At 36.9% G+C, this 16,084-nt stretch overlaps 1 protein-coding gene across 8 annotated transcripts in view; it reads left to right on the top strand.

Annotated features, from left to right (window-relative positions):
- Nucleotides 1-14,223, top strand: part of TRIP12 (thyroid hormone receptor interactor 12) — a 75,068-nt gene extending 60,845 nt beyond the window's left edge. For all 8 annotated transcript variants that reach the window (XM_057366912.1, XM_057366918.1, XM_057366917.1 and 5 more), the window contains 12 exons: nt 123-274; nt 738-880; nt 1,596-1,752; nt 2,768-2,866; nt 3,406-3,520; nt 3,807-3,961; nt 4,523-4,687; nt 5,880-6,044; nt 9,432-9,545; nt 11,474-11,568; nt 11,780-11,883; nt 12,835-14,223. In XM_057366912.1, the coding sequence (XP_057222895.1) occupies nt 123-274; nt 738-880; nt 1,596-1,752; nt 2,768-2,866; nt 3,406-3,520; nt 3,807-3,961; nt 4,523-4,687; nt 5,880-6,044; nt 9,432-9,545; nt 11,474-11,568; nt 11,780-11,883; nt 12,835-13,031 (1,661 nt within the window). In that variant the 3' untranslated portion in view covers nt 13,032-14,223. The remainder of the gene's footprint in view (nt 1-122; nt 275-737; nt 881-1,595; nt 1,753-2,767; nt 2,867-3,405; nt 3,521-3,806; nt 3,962-4,522; nt 4,688-5,879; nt 6,045-9,431; nt 9,546-11,473; nt 11,569-11,779; nt 11,884-12,834) is intronic.
- The last annotated feature ends 1,861 nt before the right edge of the window (nt 14,224-16,084 follow it).

Raw genomic sequence — 16,084 nt, 5'->3', positions numbered from 1 at the left:
TGTTTGACTAAACTGTTGTAGTTAGGTGAATCCCATGACTTATACTACCTAGGCTCCTCACAATTAAATCTTGGGAAGAATTCTAATTGAATTGTTTGGCTAACATGTTTTTTTCTTGCTAGATGGTGTGTGCCCGTCGGTATTAAATCCTCTGGAAATTTACCTCATATCTACTCCACCTGAAAATATAACATTTGAAGACCCCTCATTAGATGTTATTCTTCTTCTGAGAGTTTTACATGCCATCAGTCGATACTGGTATTACTTGTATGATGTAAGTAGAGCACTTTTTATATCTCTTTGATACTTGGTTCAGGGCAGAACCATCTGTAATATCTTCAATAACCTTTTCCCCCTGTCAGCTGCTCCCTAAAAAGACAGAATAATGTGAATACTTCCATCTTCCCCTACATATTTCTCTAACTCCTGATAAGAATGAAGGCTGTAATTTCTTACAGTCAGGCATATTTCCTCCATGGTATGTTGAACACAATTCCTATGCTTTGTCCTTCCTTGAGTTCAAAGACCAACATTATTCCTGAAAAGAAAATGAGTAGTAAAAGTCTACTGAGTCCTTATTTCATGTCTTAGAATCTGGATGAACAAAACAGCAATGAAAGTTTATTTTATTTTCCATGATAAGCAAATTAGAAGCATTAAAATTCTGTTTTAACAAAGACTTGCTGTTTCTTTCAGCATTTCTCTAACTAGAAATACATTGCTTTCATTTAACACAGAATGCAGTCTGCAAGGAGATAATTCCAACCTCGGAGTTTATCAACAGTAAACTGACAGCAAAAGCAAACAGGCAGCTTCAGGATCCTTTGGTAATTATGACAGGAAACATCCCGACTTGGCTGACAGAACTTGGAAAAACATGGTACGAGTGATTTGCTGTAGTGTCTCTGATTTCAGTAGGAATCTTGGCTGGGCAGCACAGGTGCATTGTGCCTTAAAGGACTCCCAAGAGTGCAAAATGTGGTCACAGAACTCTTGCCAAGTTACGTAGTGCCACTTGGATGGATGTTGACACCTGTATTACATAGTTAACACMGTTGGAGGGATAGACTAGCTGCAGAGTTTGGACCACTTCTTACAGGAGTTGCTGAGCAATCGGAAGGTTTTCCATTGAAATTTTGGTTATGTAAAGTATTTTTTGCAAATGGTGTAAGGTAGAACACTGATGCTTCTGGAGTCAGGCTCTCTTATCTTCCTGCTGCCAAGTATGGGAGCTTGAGCTTAAAGTTTTTGATCTGTTAGATTTATTAATTGTAGAACAGTAGTGAACAAAGAATTTTGTTTTCTGATGTAARCTTGGCACAGCTAAGGCATTCAAGTATTTTGGGTTATTTTTCAAGAAGAGTTAACAACTTGTGGGATTTTTGATGGTACCTTCATATATTACATTTCCAGAGACTCTTGCCTCTAAACATTGTAACTAAAACGAAAGTGTGTTCTGAAAGGCTTCCTTTGGAAACTCACCACAGTGTGTAGTAAAGCTCTAATTTCAGACACTCTCTGTTGTGTTTTAAATTAAATGCTGGTCAGAGATGCTGCTTGGTACACACATCTGACTAATCCAATGCTCTTTGCAGCCCATTTTTCTTTCCGTTTGATACACGCCAAATGCTGTTTTATGTAACTGCCTTTGATCGCGATCGAGCCATGCAAAGGCTGCTGGATACAAATCCAGAGATCAATCAGTCGGATTCTCAGGACAGCAGAGTGGCACCGCGACTGGACAGGAAAAAAGTAAGTGCATCTTGTTTAAAATGGAATGAAGGATCTGTTTGTTTTTCTGTTGTCTCTAAGAATATAATCGAAAGCAAGATTTATTTGTAAAGCTTGAGGRTTTGGTGGTGTAGTGAAGAAGGGGAGGTGGGTTTATTGCTGCAGTCCCCAGCACAAACGCGGTGTTTTCTCGGTGCCGGCCGCATGAGGGCGGGAGRGGCAGCCTGTGCCTGCCTGGATCTCTCGGGGCTCTGACACAATTCCTCAAACTCAGCTCCAATAGTGAACATAGACATAGAATTTTAGGCAGCGTTAGTTCTCTTTCCACATACTGGCTTTGTGGATTTCTGTTTTGCTTGATTCTCAGAAGAATCCAAGCAACATTATTTAGGCCCTCAGTAAACAACATACTGTCCTTGTATTTGGGGAAGGTAAATCACCTGTCACAACATAATAAAACTAAGCTGTGATTGGGTTAAATTTGAGGGACTGTTGGATGTCTGCCTTGAATCTGGAGAGATATTTTACTTTAAGATCTTGTATATATGTTAGATGATCTTGAATACCTGTGAATAAAATCAGTGAGATACATGAGAACAAAATTCCAAAAGAATATAGCTGCCCATGTGTAGGAATCCCAGTGCTCTTGGGTTTTTTCTTTGGGTTTCAGCATCTTTATTTTGTGTTCTTGTCTACATATTTGTTGGAGGCATATAATAAATATCACGTGACAGTCCTTGTTTGCTATATCATAGTCCTATTGCCATATTCTTGGCAACAACAGTACCTATTAGTTATACTGATATGAATGWAATGCACTGGTTTTTCATTTTATCTTGAAGATGTTAATTCTAAACAGTTTTCATATAGAAGTAAGAATTATTATATGAAGGTATAAGCTTACAAATTGTGGAAGTGTGGAACTACTGGCATGGGGTTGAAAAACGTGCATAATTGATTTTTTCCTGTTGTAATTGCCTTGGGAGCTGGGTCTTAAAGCCGTAATTTCACTACTTAAAACTTCTCTAATGTGTAGCGCACTGTGAACAGAGATGAGCTGTTGAAGCAGGCAGAATCTGTGATGCAAGATCTAGGCAGTTCAAGAGCCATGTTGGAAATCCAGTATGAGAATGAAGTAAGTAATATCAATGCAGTCTAATTTAACCCCTTTTACTGAAGATTAGTACAAAAAAGCTACAGCTTTCCTAAAATGGCTTGGTCAGACTCYTTGTCTTTCACATTGCTGGTGCTAAAGCATTGTATCTTTTAATTATCCTTAATCCACTTGGSTGTTGTTTTTAGTTGCTAGGAGAAGCTCTTTCTGATTCAAATTTCATAATCAATATTATTTGGCAGAGCACATTTTTTCCTAACTCTTAAGCAAACAACTGTGTGTGTTTTCTCTATAATATGACCCTTGTGTGGTTAGTAGTTTTACTCCACTGTTATTTCCTCTGATATGTGATCTTCCCAAGCTGCCTCTGTCATATCATAAATATTCCTGTAGTTAGGTTCTTYAGATACTTTTTGCAATGCAGTCTTCTTTAGAGCAAACAATGTATTATGTTTTTCAGACTAAGAAAGATTTTTATATTCCAGCTGACCTGATGAACTAATATATTTACTTATTTATCTCATTCCCCCTCGTTTCCCCTCACCCTCTGTCCCCTGAAGGTTGGCACAGGCCTAGGCCCTACACTAGAGTTCTATGCACTTGTATCTCAGGAACTACAGAGAGCAGACTTAGGCCTTTGGAGGGGAGAAGAAGTGACTTTAGCCAATCCGAAAGGTAATTGCTCTACTACCTAATCTATAAATATTGATTAATACTGAATTGACTCTAAGACTTTAGTTACATAAAGAGCACCCCAGTTTGTGGTCAGATAACGTGCCTGATGATAGTGTGTGATTATCCTTGTGGGTTTTGTTGGGGTTTTTGTGTGTGTTTGGTTTGTTTTTTTTCTTTATAAGAAGCTTAGGTTAAGGTTATCTGAATGCCACTTGCGTCTTGAAAGACACTAGCAGTGTAAGTACTGAACTCCTTCCTTTTTTTTTTTCCCTTTCTTCCTCAACAGGAAGCCAGGAAGGTACCAAGTACATTCATAACCTTCAAGGCCTTTTTGCACTTCCTTTTGGTAGAACAGCCAAGCCAGCTCACATTGCAAAAGTTAAAATGAAGTTCCGCTTTCTGGGAAAACTAATGGCCAAGGCAATCATGGACTTCAGACTGGTGAGAATAAAACAGAAAATCTATACTGGAGGGGTCAAATAAAAACACTGGGTCTGACTRTTGAGGGACAAAACCATTACGAGTTAAATGATATTACAGCTCAGAAGTMAGGGCATTCTCGGAGGTGTGGGGAAGAGGACAGGCATGTAGCTCAAGTTTTGTGGGGGGAATGGATGACATATGTTAGAGCTTTTTAGAGTGCTTTTAAGGCCACAGTGTAAAAAGGAAAAGCCATTATCCTCTATCATAGATAATATATCTGCTCTCATAGATAATATATTGYATAATGTTGCATCTGTCTCCTATCTTCATTCAAGAAAGTTTTGGGCTTATTGTTACTCCAGTTGCTAACTTCCTGATTGCTTCAATGTATATGTGCTAGGCAGTCATTTGGGTTTTTTTTTTGACTGTAAATTTCTGAGGCAAAATCCCTCAGACCTGGTGTTATGGTGTATGCCAGACTATGAGATAGTATTCTAGATGTAGTCAAGAGTTGAAACAGTGAAGATACACTTTTGGAAGACAGTTCAATACTAAACAGTTCAGTGCTTTGGTTTCCAGGTGGACCTTCCTCTTGGACTTCCTTTTTATAAGTGGATGCTACGACAGGAAACTTCGTTGACATCGCATGACTTGTTCAGTATTGATCCAGTAGTAGCCAAATCAATATATCATCTTGAAGATATTGTAAGACAAAAGAAAAGACTTGAACAAGATAAAACTCAGGTGAGAAAGTAACCCTAAGAATGGAAAAGTGCATTGTTACGCATTTGGGTTTTATGAAGTAGCAGTAATTCAGAGCGAATCATAGAGCTTAATACTGATTGTAATAGTGATAATTACTTTGTTCCCGTACTAAGTAATTTAAYGTTTTTAGATCAGTCTAATAATTACAAGATTGTCTACTAGTAAAGTCTAGCAAGAGAAATTCATTACGGGATTCTCTGTGTGATTAAACACAACATAGAAATATCTAACGCTGCCAGATGTTTGCCTAACTTCTCTTTTGGTTCACTTCTAAAAGACTGACCAACTTAAATATCAGAGGACAAAAAAATCTATATTTGATTCTTGAACAGTCAAAAGGTTTGCCTTTTTTACTGGTTGGTTTAGTCAAATTTTCTGATTTTCGTAGAAGTGCCTTTTGTGAAGGTTTTTTTCTTCCTCTTCACTGAAGAGCTGTATGCAGAACTGGTGTACAGTCATTATGCATGAGCATACAGGCTCTTTCAGACCTACAGAAATGTCTTTAATTTTTCAGGGATATCTATACTTAGCTGAAAATACCACAGTTCACTGCGGCAGTAGTGATAAAAGGTCTTTGGCATGCATGCTTTTACTATCATCCAATGTTAATGTAAGAAGTAATAACCTAATTTATACTTTTAATGTATCTGCTTTGTTAGTAGTGAAATTATTGCAAACTTGTGGGTCTTTGTTCCTCTTTTTACCTCATTGTTTCACTCTTTCTCCTTGGTCATCGCTTTTAATTTCCCAAGAGTTTGAAAAACCTGAAACCTGGTGGATGAAAGCTGAAAAATGTCAGTATGCATGCCAAATATGAATGCCATTACCTGTTCTAAGGGAAAAACAGCCTATGAGCCTTAGCATATTTCACATTTCCTTGTCTTGCAGTAGTATTTTATACATAGTTTGACTTCTGGCATATTATGTAATTCCAAAACTTCTAGAAAAAGTGTACTCCTGTGCTCTTTCCAGTTTATCTATTAAGCTTGTTTATCTGGTTTGTCTTGGTTTGCTCTTATGTATGAAAAGGAAAGCAAGGGTACTGTGACAATTTTAATGGTAATACTCTTAGAGAAACGTCTGCTTAGTCAGAGCTGTTTAGAAGTCATAACTTTTGGATATGTTTATTTGAATGAATTGTTCTCATTGGTTTTCATTTCCCATTTTTTAGACCAAAGAAAGTCTACAGTATGCATTGGAGGCTCTGACTATGAATGGCTGCTCAGTGGAAGATCTGGGGCTGGACTTCACACTTCCTGGGTTTCCCAATATAGAGCTGAAAAAAGGGGGAAAGGATACACCGGTCACTATCCACAATTTAGAGGAGTATCTCAGAGTAAGTAAAAGCATACCTGGGACTAAAATTCTCATTTTTCTTGCTCCCAAGTAGTTAGTTTCCATATATATTTCAGTTCATTCTCATGAACTAGGCATGGCAGTAATTTTCCTACTGATCACTTCTCTTCTGTGCTAGTTCATTACTACAGAAAACCTGTTACAATCTGATTGCACCTGACTTAAAATTGTATAGTACAAGAAGTCTGGTTTATATGTAATGAAGTCATCAGAAGTTTGGCTTTTTGGACAGGTGTTGTAAGTGGACTCATCTGAACTATGGAATTTCAGAATATTTTGACAAGTTTTCACATCTGGTTGTGATAATGATTTTTTTTTTAGAAATAGTGATTTAGCAAATACTTTAGCAATAGTGATCTAGTATCTGCTACCCAGTGGCCTTTGAATTGCTGTAATAATAGTGTAATTTTTTTGGACTTAGACATTAAACATCAGCAGTTGTGAGTCAAAATTAGAGCAGTGTTTTTTTTTTTTTGTCCAAAAAACCAAAGCCAAACCAAGACCCCCCCAAAGAAAACCAAACAAATCAACCAAAAAACTCCAAACACATGTGAAAAAACCCCAAACCCTACAAAGAGTAGGTAAGGAAAAGATAACAAAACATTGCCAGAATGAATTGACAGTACACCTGTGTATTGATTCATTCCTATGTTAAAAGGCACATGAGGCATAGAAAAACAGAAAGTTGATACTGCTGAACAAAGGTAGGAAGCTCTTTCTAAGAAGTTGATAAAGGGAATCAGTTAAAAACAGCCTGGGAAAGAGATGAGGCMAGACAGGAAGAATGAAATATTACCACATCAAGTCATGAGGGGGATGGAGGTGAGGATCATTGTATTGCAGTTACTAAATAATGCATTCCTGACAGGTTAGTGTACTGCCAGTTTCACTCTGAGGACTCCTACGTTTTGAAACACTGATAAGAAGCACATCTGATATTATGGTAGAAACAATTCAGTGAGGGTCATGTAAGGTCCTGCGTATCAACTGAGGACTTTGCAAAGGTATTCCATATCCTTGCAACAGAATATTGAGAGTTACTGTTCACCTTACAGTTCCAAACTGTTACCTATCCAGTTCTCACTGGATTTGTATTTATTTGTTAAAAGGAAATTCTGCTAGTCAAGAATCACTTACTAAATTAAATATATTTGGATATAAAGCTCTTTCCAGACCTAGCAGAAGGTGTGTACAAACTACTACAGTTCATTAGAAACGGAAATTGCAGTCTCTGTTAACTGAGCAATTTTACATTCAAGTCTGATTTTCATATAGTTTGCAGTCTGTTTTTTTTTTTCTTCCCCTAAGTAATTCAGATATCTGATACACTGAGAAAGGCTAACAGATGGTTAAATGTCCTGTAGTTGTCCTGTTGCAGGTTTCAGGCATTGTAAAGGAAAAGGAGATTATGACAGAAAGCTTGCTCTCCTTCTTAACAACTTTTGGAACTGTTTTCTTAAAATGTGCAGTTTTTCCTACCCTTGTCATTATAGCTTTATAGACTTGATGTGAGAGAAATAGAAGAGTTTTCAGAGAGAAAATTAGTGTGTTCTCTATCACAAGTATGATGAATTGCATTTTAGAAGCAATATATTTAATTTATCAACTGGCCTGTACACCTCCTGTGGGTCCGTTGCCCTGCTCTTGAACATGTAATTTTCATTAAAATCTTGTGTGAGGATTAACATGAAAAGTAGTGGATAAAGCTGGAATATCCTACACTTGCTTTTCATGCCTTTCCTGCCATCATGTCATTCTATCCCCTTCCTCCCTTCTCTCCCCCACCCCAGGACAGTTCCCACAGGAGCTGCCTTTATCAGAAAGTAGCACTACTTCAATTACCAATATAGTGAAAGACTTTATTCTCTATCTTTTTTTTTCTTCTCCCCTGTACTATAAAGAGGCCAACTTGCTTATCCTAAATTTGTGAACAAAAAGTTTCAGTGATGCAGTTTTTTGCCTAGCAACTTGATCTTCTCTTTGAGTCTGCAAGAATACTATGCAGCTTAATTATGCCACATACTCTTGATCCTAAAAAGTAATCACAATTGTAGGAAAGCAAGTCTGCTGTTAGAACAGCCATAGAATATTTTATATTGTAGAAGAGGTTTTTTGTGCTCCTGGTGCTTATTACCTTCTTCTTCATTTATAAAACCTGTGTGTCMAAGTAGGGGAATGTATCTCACCTGAAATTCAATGCCTGATTCTTCTGTAGGAARACTTAACAGCAGCTCTTAATGAGCTTTAGTATCTGAGAGCTTTCTGAAACAAGTAAATCTTTGGTTGTTGGTTTGGGGTTAAAAACTTGCTTCAGGACTCCAGCAGGACCTATGAACTTTTTAATCCTATTTAGATGCATCCATAGATAACTTCAATCAGCATCACAGGCCAGGACTTTTAATACATTTTAAAACTAGTAGTTCTGTATTGACAATACATTTTTTATAAGCAGCCCTTGTTTCTTGCTAGAGTTGAGGATATCCAAGGCAARTGTAATAATCAATAGCACTGACTGAGAAAAGAATCTGAGCTTGGCCTGCAAACTGCCATGTATCTTATTTTAATTTAGTGTAGAAATTCTGGCTGCTAGAGATTTATTTGAAAGAACTCTGGTCTCATTTGTGTCATGTGCCCTTCCTCCCCCTCACTGATGGTTGTTTCAGTATGTGCTGTCCACTTGCAAAGTTATTTTAATGTTGAGGGGTAACTACAGATCCAACAGAAAAACTCAAAAATCCTTGATTAGTGTCTTACTGTCTTTTGCATTATGATTCTTAACCATATTCTAGTAACTTGAAATGAAGTTGCATCTTGTGTTCCTATGTATTCTTATAATATTAAACTTAATATATCAAACAGGCTAGAGTTACTTTTAAAAAACTTTATATTRGAATAGGGACCCATATATTTCTGTGGGGGAAATTAAGAAAATACCAATGATGCTCTGTGGATCTCTGCTTCAGTTGCTGCATTTTAAATGGTGTAGAGACAACACTTAGGTTATGCTTCTAAAAATAACTGATAAATGTTCAGATGTACTTAAAATTATTCTGTTAAATAAGTTCAGTTTAACCAACTATTCTGAATTCTGTTTACTTGTTAAAAAGAAAGRCAAATAAGTTGTTTAAATTTTGCGTAACATTTATGTTAAGGGTAATCTAAATGATGAATTAAGGCAGAATGAGGCAGTGCTGTAGAGCAGCTCTGTGAATCAGTGTGCACCCTGTGGTAACTCCAGTGAGCATATGGCTGGACTGCTGGAGTTTGGCTTCTGCAGTTGCACTCTTTTGTACAGTAGTGATCACTACATGTGTCCTTTGTTCAAATTGCTTTTTTTCATTTTAATGTTTTTTTTCTTTCTCTGCAGTTGGTTATATTCTGGGCACTAAATGAAGGTGTCGCCAGACAATTTGACTCCTTCAGAGATGGGTTTGAGTCGGTCTTCCCCCTTAGTCATCTTCAGTACTTCTATCCTGAGGAGGTTGGTGAAAGTGTTTTTGTTGCTGCATTTATATCCTGTATCTGTGTGTATGGGCAGTCTTCACCTGGGTGCAGGGCATTTGTGACAGTCTGATGGCATTGCATTTCTGAGGCATGTTAGTAAAACTGGGTGGCCCAAAAAATGGCACATATTTAACTATTAAAGATTTCTCTATAATRGTTCAGTAGTCATTTGTTTAATGCTTTTAATATGAATAGCTCAATTTTCTTTAAAATTGTGGGTATGCAGCGTTTCTGACAAGTGCTTTAATTTATGTGTCTTATTTTGTTTCTCTGTAAGAAGAAATGGATATTCCTACTTCCTTGTATTGCACTACCTCTGAATAGCTGTAGATAGATGTGGGTGCTGCCTAGATCTTGCATTAAAACAATAAAACAAGTAGTCAGCTCTTTTACAAAGTGTCAGACAGTAAGAAGAGATTCAGATGAAAGGGTGAAGAGTATGGAGAGTTGGCTTTGTTCTCACCACCACCGTATCAATTTCCTTGTAAAATGCTCACACTCCTAAGTGAATGGAGTCRCAGTTCTCTGGACTAGAACAGAGAATGTTTTATTCTTCTTTCAGGGAGTCCATTTGAAGACTGTTCTTTGAGGGGTTTATTTCCCTTGATGAACTCAGACCTTTGACTTTAAGAATAAGCACTAAAGCACACTCTGAAACAGTGTTAGCCAAGCCTCTGTGGTGCTCTTACGTTCCTGGTGCTTTGCAATGCAAGAGTCTTTCAAAGTTGAGACCTGTAGCTGCTGCAGTGATTATTCTTCATGCCTCTCAGTGGGTGCTACTTTCAAAGTAACATGATGGTTTTTTTCCCTGCAACAAATTTAAGGCTATTAAAATGGCAGATTAGTCTGGTTTATCCAGTCTTTTGCCCGCTTCTCCATTGTGCGGTATATGTGATGCTCTGTTCTCTATTCCCATTGTTTGGCTTGCTTTGATGTTTGCCTCCCCTGGGAATTTTAAAAATATTGATGCTAGTCTAGTGCTAATTTACTAACAATAGATCTACAATAATCTGTTAATACAGTTGATCAAATTTAAGCTATGGAAGGAGTAGTATGAGAGGGAGCTTTTCTCTGATGGAATATATCAGTGTGGTATCAGGTTCTGTAGCTGGTAGCTGTCCAGCCATTTGAACCTTTTTACAAGCTATTCCCAAACTATTACAAGAACTTGTGAAATTCTTTTGTTCATAAACAACTAAGTGTGTCAGCTCTCTGGTGTTACTGAGATTGGGGCTTAACAACTCCTTGTGTACCTTAGGAGAATGTCAGTAGAAACTTGTAATGTTCTGGCTTCTGTAGCTTGTCATCCCTTCTTGCCCAAGGGCATAGAAAAAACAGGCAAAAGAACTGAAGGAAAGAACTGCTGTTTGACAGATCCATTTCTGTCTAATGATTATTCTTTTTTTCTTTCAAAAAAAGAGATTGCTTTTCTAAAATTCAAGTATAAACACTCTATTCTTCACATTCCTCTAGATTCCTTCAAAAACTGAGATTTCAAAACAGTTAAAGCATTTTTGGTTCTCCAGTGTTAATTGTTTGTTTTAAGAGATGGTCACATTGTAATGGAATGCATGAAGAAGCAGATTTAGGAAATGAGACTGTCACTGGGCTGAAGCAATTGCATCCAAAGAATTTGGAAGGATTGGTTGGTGTGACAGAGCTGGTTTTGCACCAAGCCACTCCAGAAGRCAGAGTGCTGTAGTAGTGTATTTATTTTATTTAATTTTCAAATTTATGTAATAATTACTGTATCATAAAATTATGTACTTTTGTTACATTAAATATTTTTATCATGGTAATAATAATGTTACATCATTATTAGTGCAATAATATAAGAGAACAGACAGTACTCATCCTGCCTCAAGTTCTAAAGGGGCCCTTATTCCTTGTTGTGTAATTTTACAGTTGGAGCAGCTCTTGTGTGGCAGCAAGACAGACACTTGGGATGCAAAGACTTTAATGGAATGTTGCAGGCCTGATCACGGTTATACACATGACAGGTAATATCATGTTGGTCTTGTTTAACAAACAAAAACTCAAAACAGTAGAAAATACTTTCTTTAAATAATCTTGATAAATTCATTGTTTTTCAGACTGAAGGAATTATAGGACATGTATTTGAAAATATTCATACTGCACTGAATATGAATCTGATGCAATTATTTCAACTATAAACAAAATAATAATCTCTTGGTTCTTTTCCCTCCTCAGTCGAGCAGTGAAGTATCTCTTTGAAATTCTCAGTAGTTTTGATAGTGARCAGCAAAGACTGTTTCTTCAGTTTGTGACAGGCAGCCCCAGACTGCCTGTAGGAGGTAGGTTTTCTTTATTATGTACTGATGTGCATGAAATCACTATTACTGATGTGTTTCAGAACAGGATGATTCCTGCAGCATGGGAAGAAATTCCCTGACCTAAGTATTTGTGAGGTTCATAGTAGTTTCACATTTCTAACTTCAGAAGTGGCATTCCTAACTTCAGGAATAATTCTCACAATCTTTGTGTTAATCTTATGACACCTCATTCAGTTGACTCTCCAGGTTTATACTGTTGCCAATGCTCCTAATGYTGTATTTCTTGGCTAGAGGTGCATTAAGTGATGACAAAATGATGCATTACTATCTGGAAACAACAGTCTCCTTTCTAGAAAGGAGGCAATACTATCATAGTATAAATCTTATTTAATTACTTCCTTTTTCAGTTTCAGAAATTAGGTAACAGGCAGTGTGGTAAGCAAGAGAAATTTGCTCTCTTTGCCAGGGACCATTGTAAAATACACATTTTACTCTATTCTCAGCTGCATACTTTGCAAGTCAGAGGAACAGATGCATGAATTCTGTTTTATGTACATTCTTTGATATTTGGGGGAAAGACTTGATTTTTTTTTCTAAGTATTTTCTAAGTATTTTGGGAGCTCTTAYGGAGAGATGGTGCAGACATCGATAATTTCTGAGAATCTTAAAAAATGTGTGTGAAGCCAACAAACTTTACGATTGGAATAGAATTTTTACACATACAGGATGCAATTAAAAATAGATGAATCTAGCTYATTCCTGTATTTTAAGTTCATTTTGGAAAATTAATCTGCAGGCAGGATTGTAGTTATTTTTTAGGTTGCTGTGCAGCTTTATAAAGCCATATTCTACACTAATAAAGAAGGAAAGTCATTTGTGCCATGTGTGCTTCTGTCAYTGGGGGATGTCTGCAGTCAGCTGTGGGTGTTGAAGAGGAGCAGCCTTATTCTGACTCTCTTTTCTCATTCATAGGTTTTCGAAGTTTGAATCCTCCCTTGACGATTGTACGGAAGACATTTGAGTCCACAGAGAATCCTGATGATTTCTTACCCTCAGTAATGACTTGCGTGAACTATCTCAAATTGCCGGACTATTCAACTATTGAGATAATGCGTGAAAAACTCTTGATAGCTGCAAGAGAAGGGCAGCAGTCATTCCATCTTTCCTGATCACAATGAAAAATGCAATGTCTGCCTGTTACAGCAAAAGAGAAACTCATGATTCTTTTCTAAATATATCACCTGAGTCAAGGAAACGTGTTACGCCTTCTTGTTGTAGAAAAACGGCTTGCAGATTATAAACAAAGACACTTGGTTGATATTCATTAAAAGCCCCTATGGACTTAAAAGTGATCAGGCCCTAAAAGTTGTTGTGACAAGGTTTCTTTAGCAAGTTCTTGTTTAAATTATCATTTATTTGATGAGTGAAGTTTTTAACTTGCTTTGCTGTGTGAAATTTAAAAAGGGATGTTTTTCCAGGCTGGAACAATAAATGTCGCTGTGCAGTTTAATACTGGGCTGTGTGTATCCATCTAGCTAAGTCTGAAGTTTTTCCTCCAAAGACAACTTTTGTACATAAGTACAGAAATTAAAATACACCATGTATTTGACGAATCTAGTTTAGTAGACTAGTTCTGTGTACCCTCACCTGCCTCTAATTTTACCCATCCTCATGTATTGTCTGATGTGCAATTCACTTGGTTCTTTTTGTGTGCAACATTCAACAATTGTTATGTTTTGGTTAGCATGGGCATTTAACTGCTCCATGCCTCTTTTCTCTGATTAAGATAATTTAAATTTTACTGAAATCAAATATATATTGTCAATATAATTCAGCCTTTGTAACTAGGTAGAACCTTTCTTATAGCATAGTTTTACTGTAGTGGTAGGATATAATGGCGACAGTCGTTACCAGAGCGCTCCAGAGCTGTTTACACAGTGATTCAGGCAGCAAAAGCCTCGTACTGGAGGCGAGGAAGAATTATTTCTTTCATGTAGTTGAAGTCCAACAGCTTGGGCTGGCCAGTGTGTATTGTGGTAAGGCCCAGAGCATTTCGAATTGATGTAAAGTTTTTTAAAAGACAAATTAGTTGTTTCATTCCCTGTTTGAGTAAACAGTTTCCCTGTTCTTGATCTACGTTCCTGGTTAATTTTGTAGTTTTTTCTCCTTTTTTTTTCTTTTTTTCTTTCCCCCCAGTGCTAGCTTGGAACAAGCAGTTCAGCCTTTGTCTTTTGACACAGATAAAGCACCTGTAAGCAATGCTCTGTCCAACTGTTTTATGTGCTGATTTCTCAAATCTGCAATAATTTACTTCATCAGGTTAATGTTTTTACCTGAATATAAATAAAAAAGTTTGCTTCACCTTTTTGTTCATAGTTTTGTACTGTATGCCTAAAGCTCAATTGTGTAAATTACTGTAATGCAAGTAAATCATCCTAAATCTACTTGGCTAACAACTTCCAACTTGTGGATGATTTACTACTAAAACAAGACATTTTAAGACCTTCAACTTTGAGGGAAATTTTTTCCTTTCCATGGGTTCAAAAAACGGGCAATTACAAATATTCCTGACATGTACCTGCTACATAGTTAATGTTTATGAAAATGTGATAGTTAATTACTTTTATTCAACTTTGAGAAATCAAAATGCCTTTCAGTGCTTAGAAATTGTTAAATTCTGGCTAATCAGGCTAGTATTTCCCCTAAACTAACAAGTTTTCTTTTATCCAGCTGAAGAACTCGTACTTCCAGAACATGTAACGGACATTCTTCCAGAGAACATTCACAGAATTACCTGTGCTTGCTCAGACCAGTGCCACTGAAATGTAATRCAGACCTGTCATGAGCATGAGTAGAATGTGAAGTCCTTGCACAAAGAACCTGATAACTGAACAGTTTTTTATTACGTATTAAACCTGACTGAAGGCGCTTCACCCTGTACATACAATAATGGTAGCGCACAGTGCGGCATAGTTTTCTTCCAACTTCAAGGCAGTGTTTAAACTATGGACTGGTGTTTAAATTGTTCTGATAACTTGATCAAACTGAGCACAAACAAGTGTTTATAGTGTGTGGATAGCAATTTGTTCATTTTTTAAGGTTCTATATTTTAAAAAACTGACTTGTGTAAAAAAAAAAAAAGAAAAAAGCTAATATTTTGTATTAAAATATCATGTGTATTGATACTTTTTTTACCCATGTTGTCTCCCTCTAGAATCTGGCTTTCATTGACTTGGAAATTTTGAGGAGCTTTCAGATTTGATATCTAGCCTTTGTGTACCTGTTTCAGTGGGAAAATAAATTGTTGGTTGCCTATTTAAAAAGGAAGGAAAAAACAAGTACCTGTGGTGATTTGATTTTGGTTGTTCTGGCTGTCATTTTCAGCACAGACTAAGRTTTTAGTTTGCCTGAAAAGCAAATGAAACCCTTTTGGGTGACACTTGTTTTTTCCTACCAAGGGCAGCTTTTAGTGTATTAGAAGAGCCGTCTAGCTTGRAAGCTAAAGATAGTAAATTGTAAGAATAAACTGAAAAGTCACATTTTGCATGACTGCAGTACTGTCCTGCAAACAAATGTATCTAAACGCAGTTCAGAACGAGTGGAGGGGTGGGACAAGATCTTAAGGATTCCTCCTTTTCAGGAATTTTGGATTAAGGGAAAAGCTCACTAAAATCAATCATGGGTATCTAGTCATCTTAGTACTGCACTGCTTTGTATACCTTTATAAGGTATAATAAAAGGTACAATCAGAAGTCTTTTAAAATAGATGCTTTTTTTAGCATGGTAAGTTCAACACCATCAGGTACTGTTTTGGATGAGTTTCATGTCCTTCTGTATTAGCAAGAACAGCAAAACATTCATGGATGAAAAGCCTGTCCAAGTGCTGATAGCTGCTGCTGAACTTGTGCAGTATTTTTCTGTTGYTGTTAGATGTCAGCTTTTTACCAAAATCTCTTGTGTAGTGAACACTTTAGTATCCCATCTGRCATGAATTAGTTACAGTGCTTCTTCATGTTCTCTAGGAAGATGCACAAGAATTAATTCAAATTGTGTAAAGTCCCATGCCCACTGCCAAACTTAATCAGATACTCAAATTTCCATGTGCAGACGGCTTGCATAATTGAATTGTTGAGATTCTTCCTCCTTTCCCCTCAACTGTGTGTTTATTTTCTTCTATCTCCTTTCCATTACTGAACTCTCTGGTGAGAAGGTGGGTGCCTAA

The sequence above is a fragment of the Malurus melanocephalus genome, unplaced genomic scaffold (assembly GCF_030028575.1).
Source record: "Malurus melanocephalus ecotype Western Australia unplaced genomic scaffold, MMel_1.1 scaffold_73, whole genome shotgun sequence".
Lineage (NCBI taxonomy): Eukaryota > Metazoa > Chordata > Aves > Passeriformes > Maluridae > Malurus > Malurus melanocephalus.
This window is presented reverse-complemented; position numbering and strand designations above follow the sequence as displayed.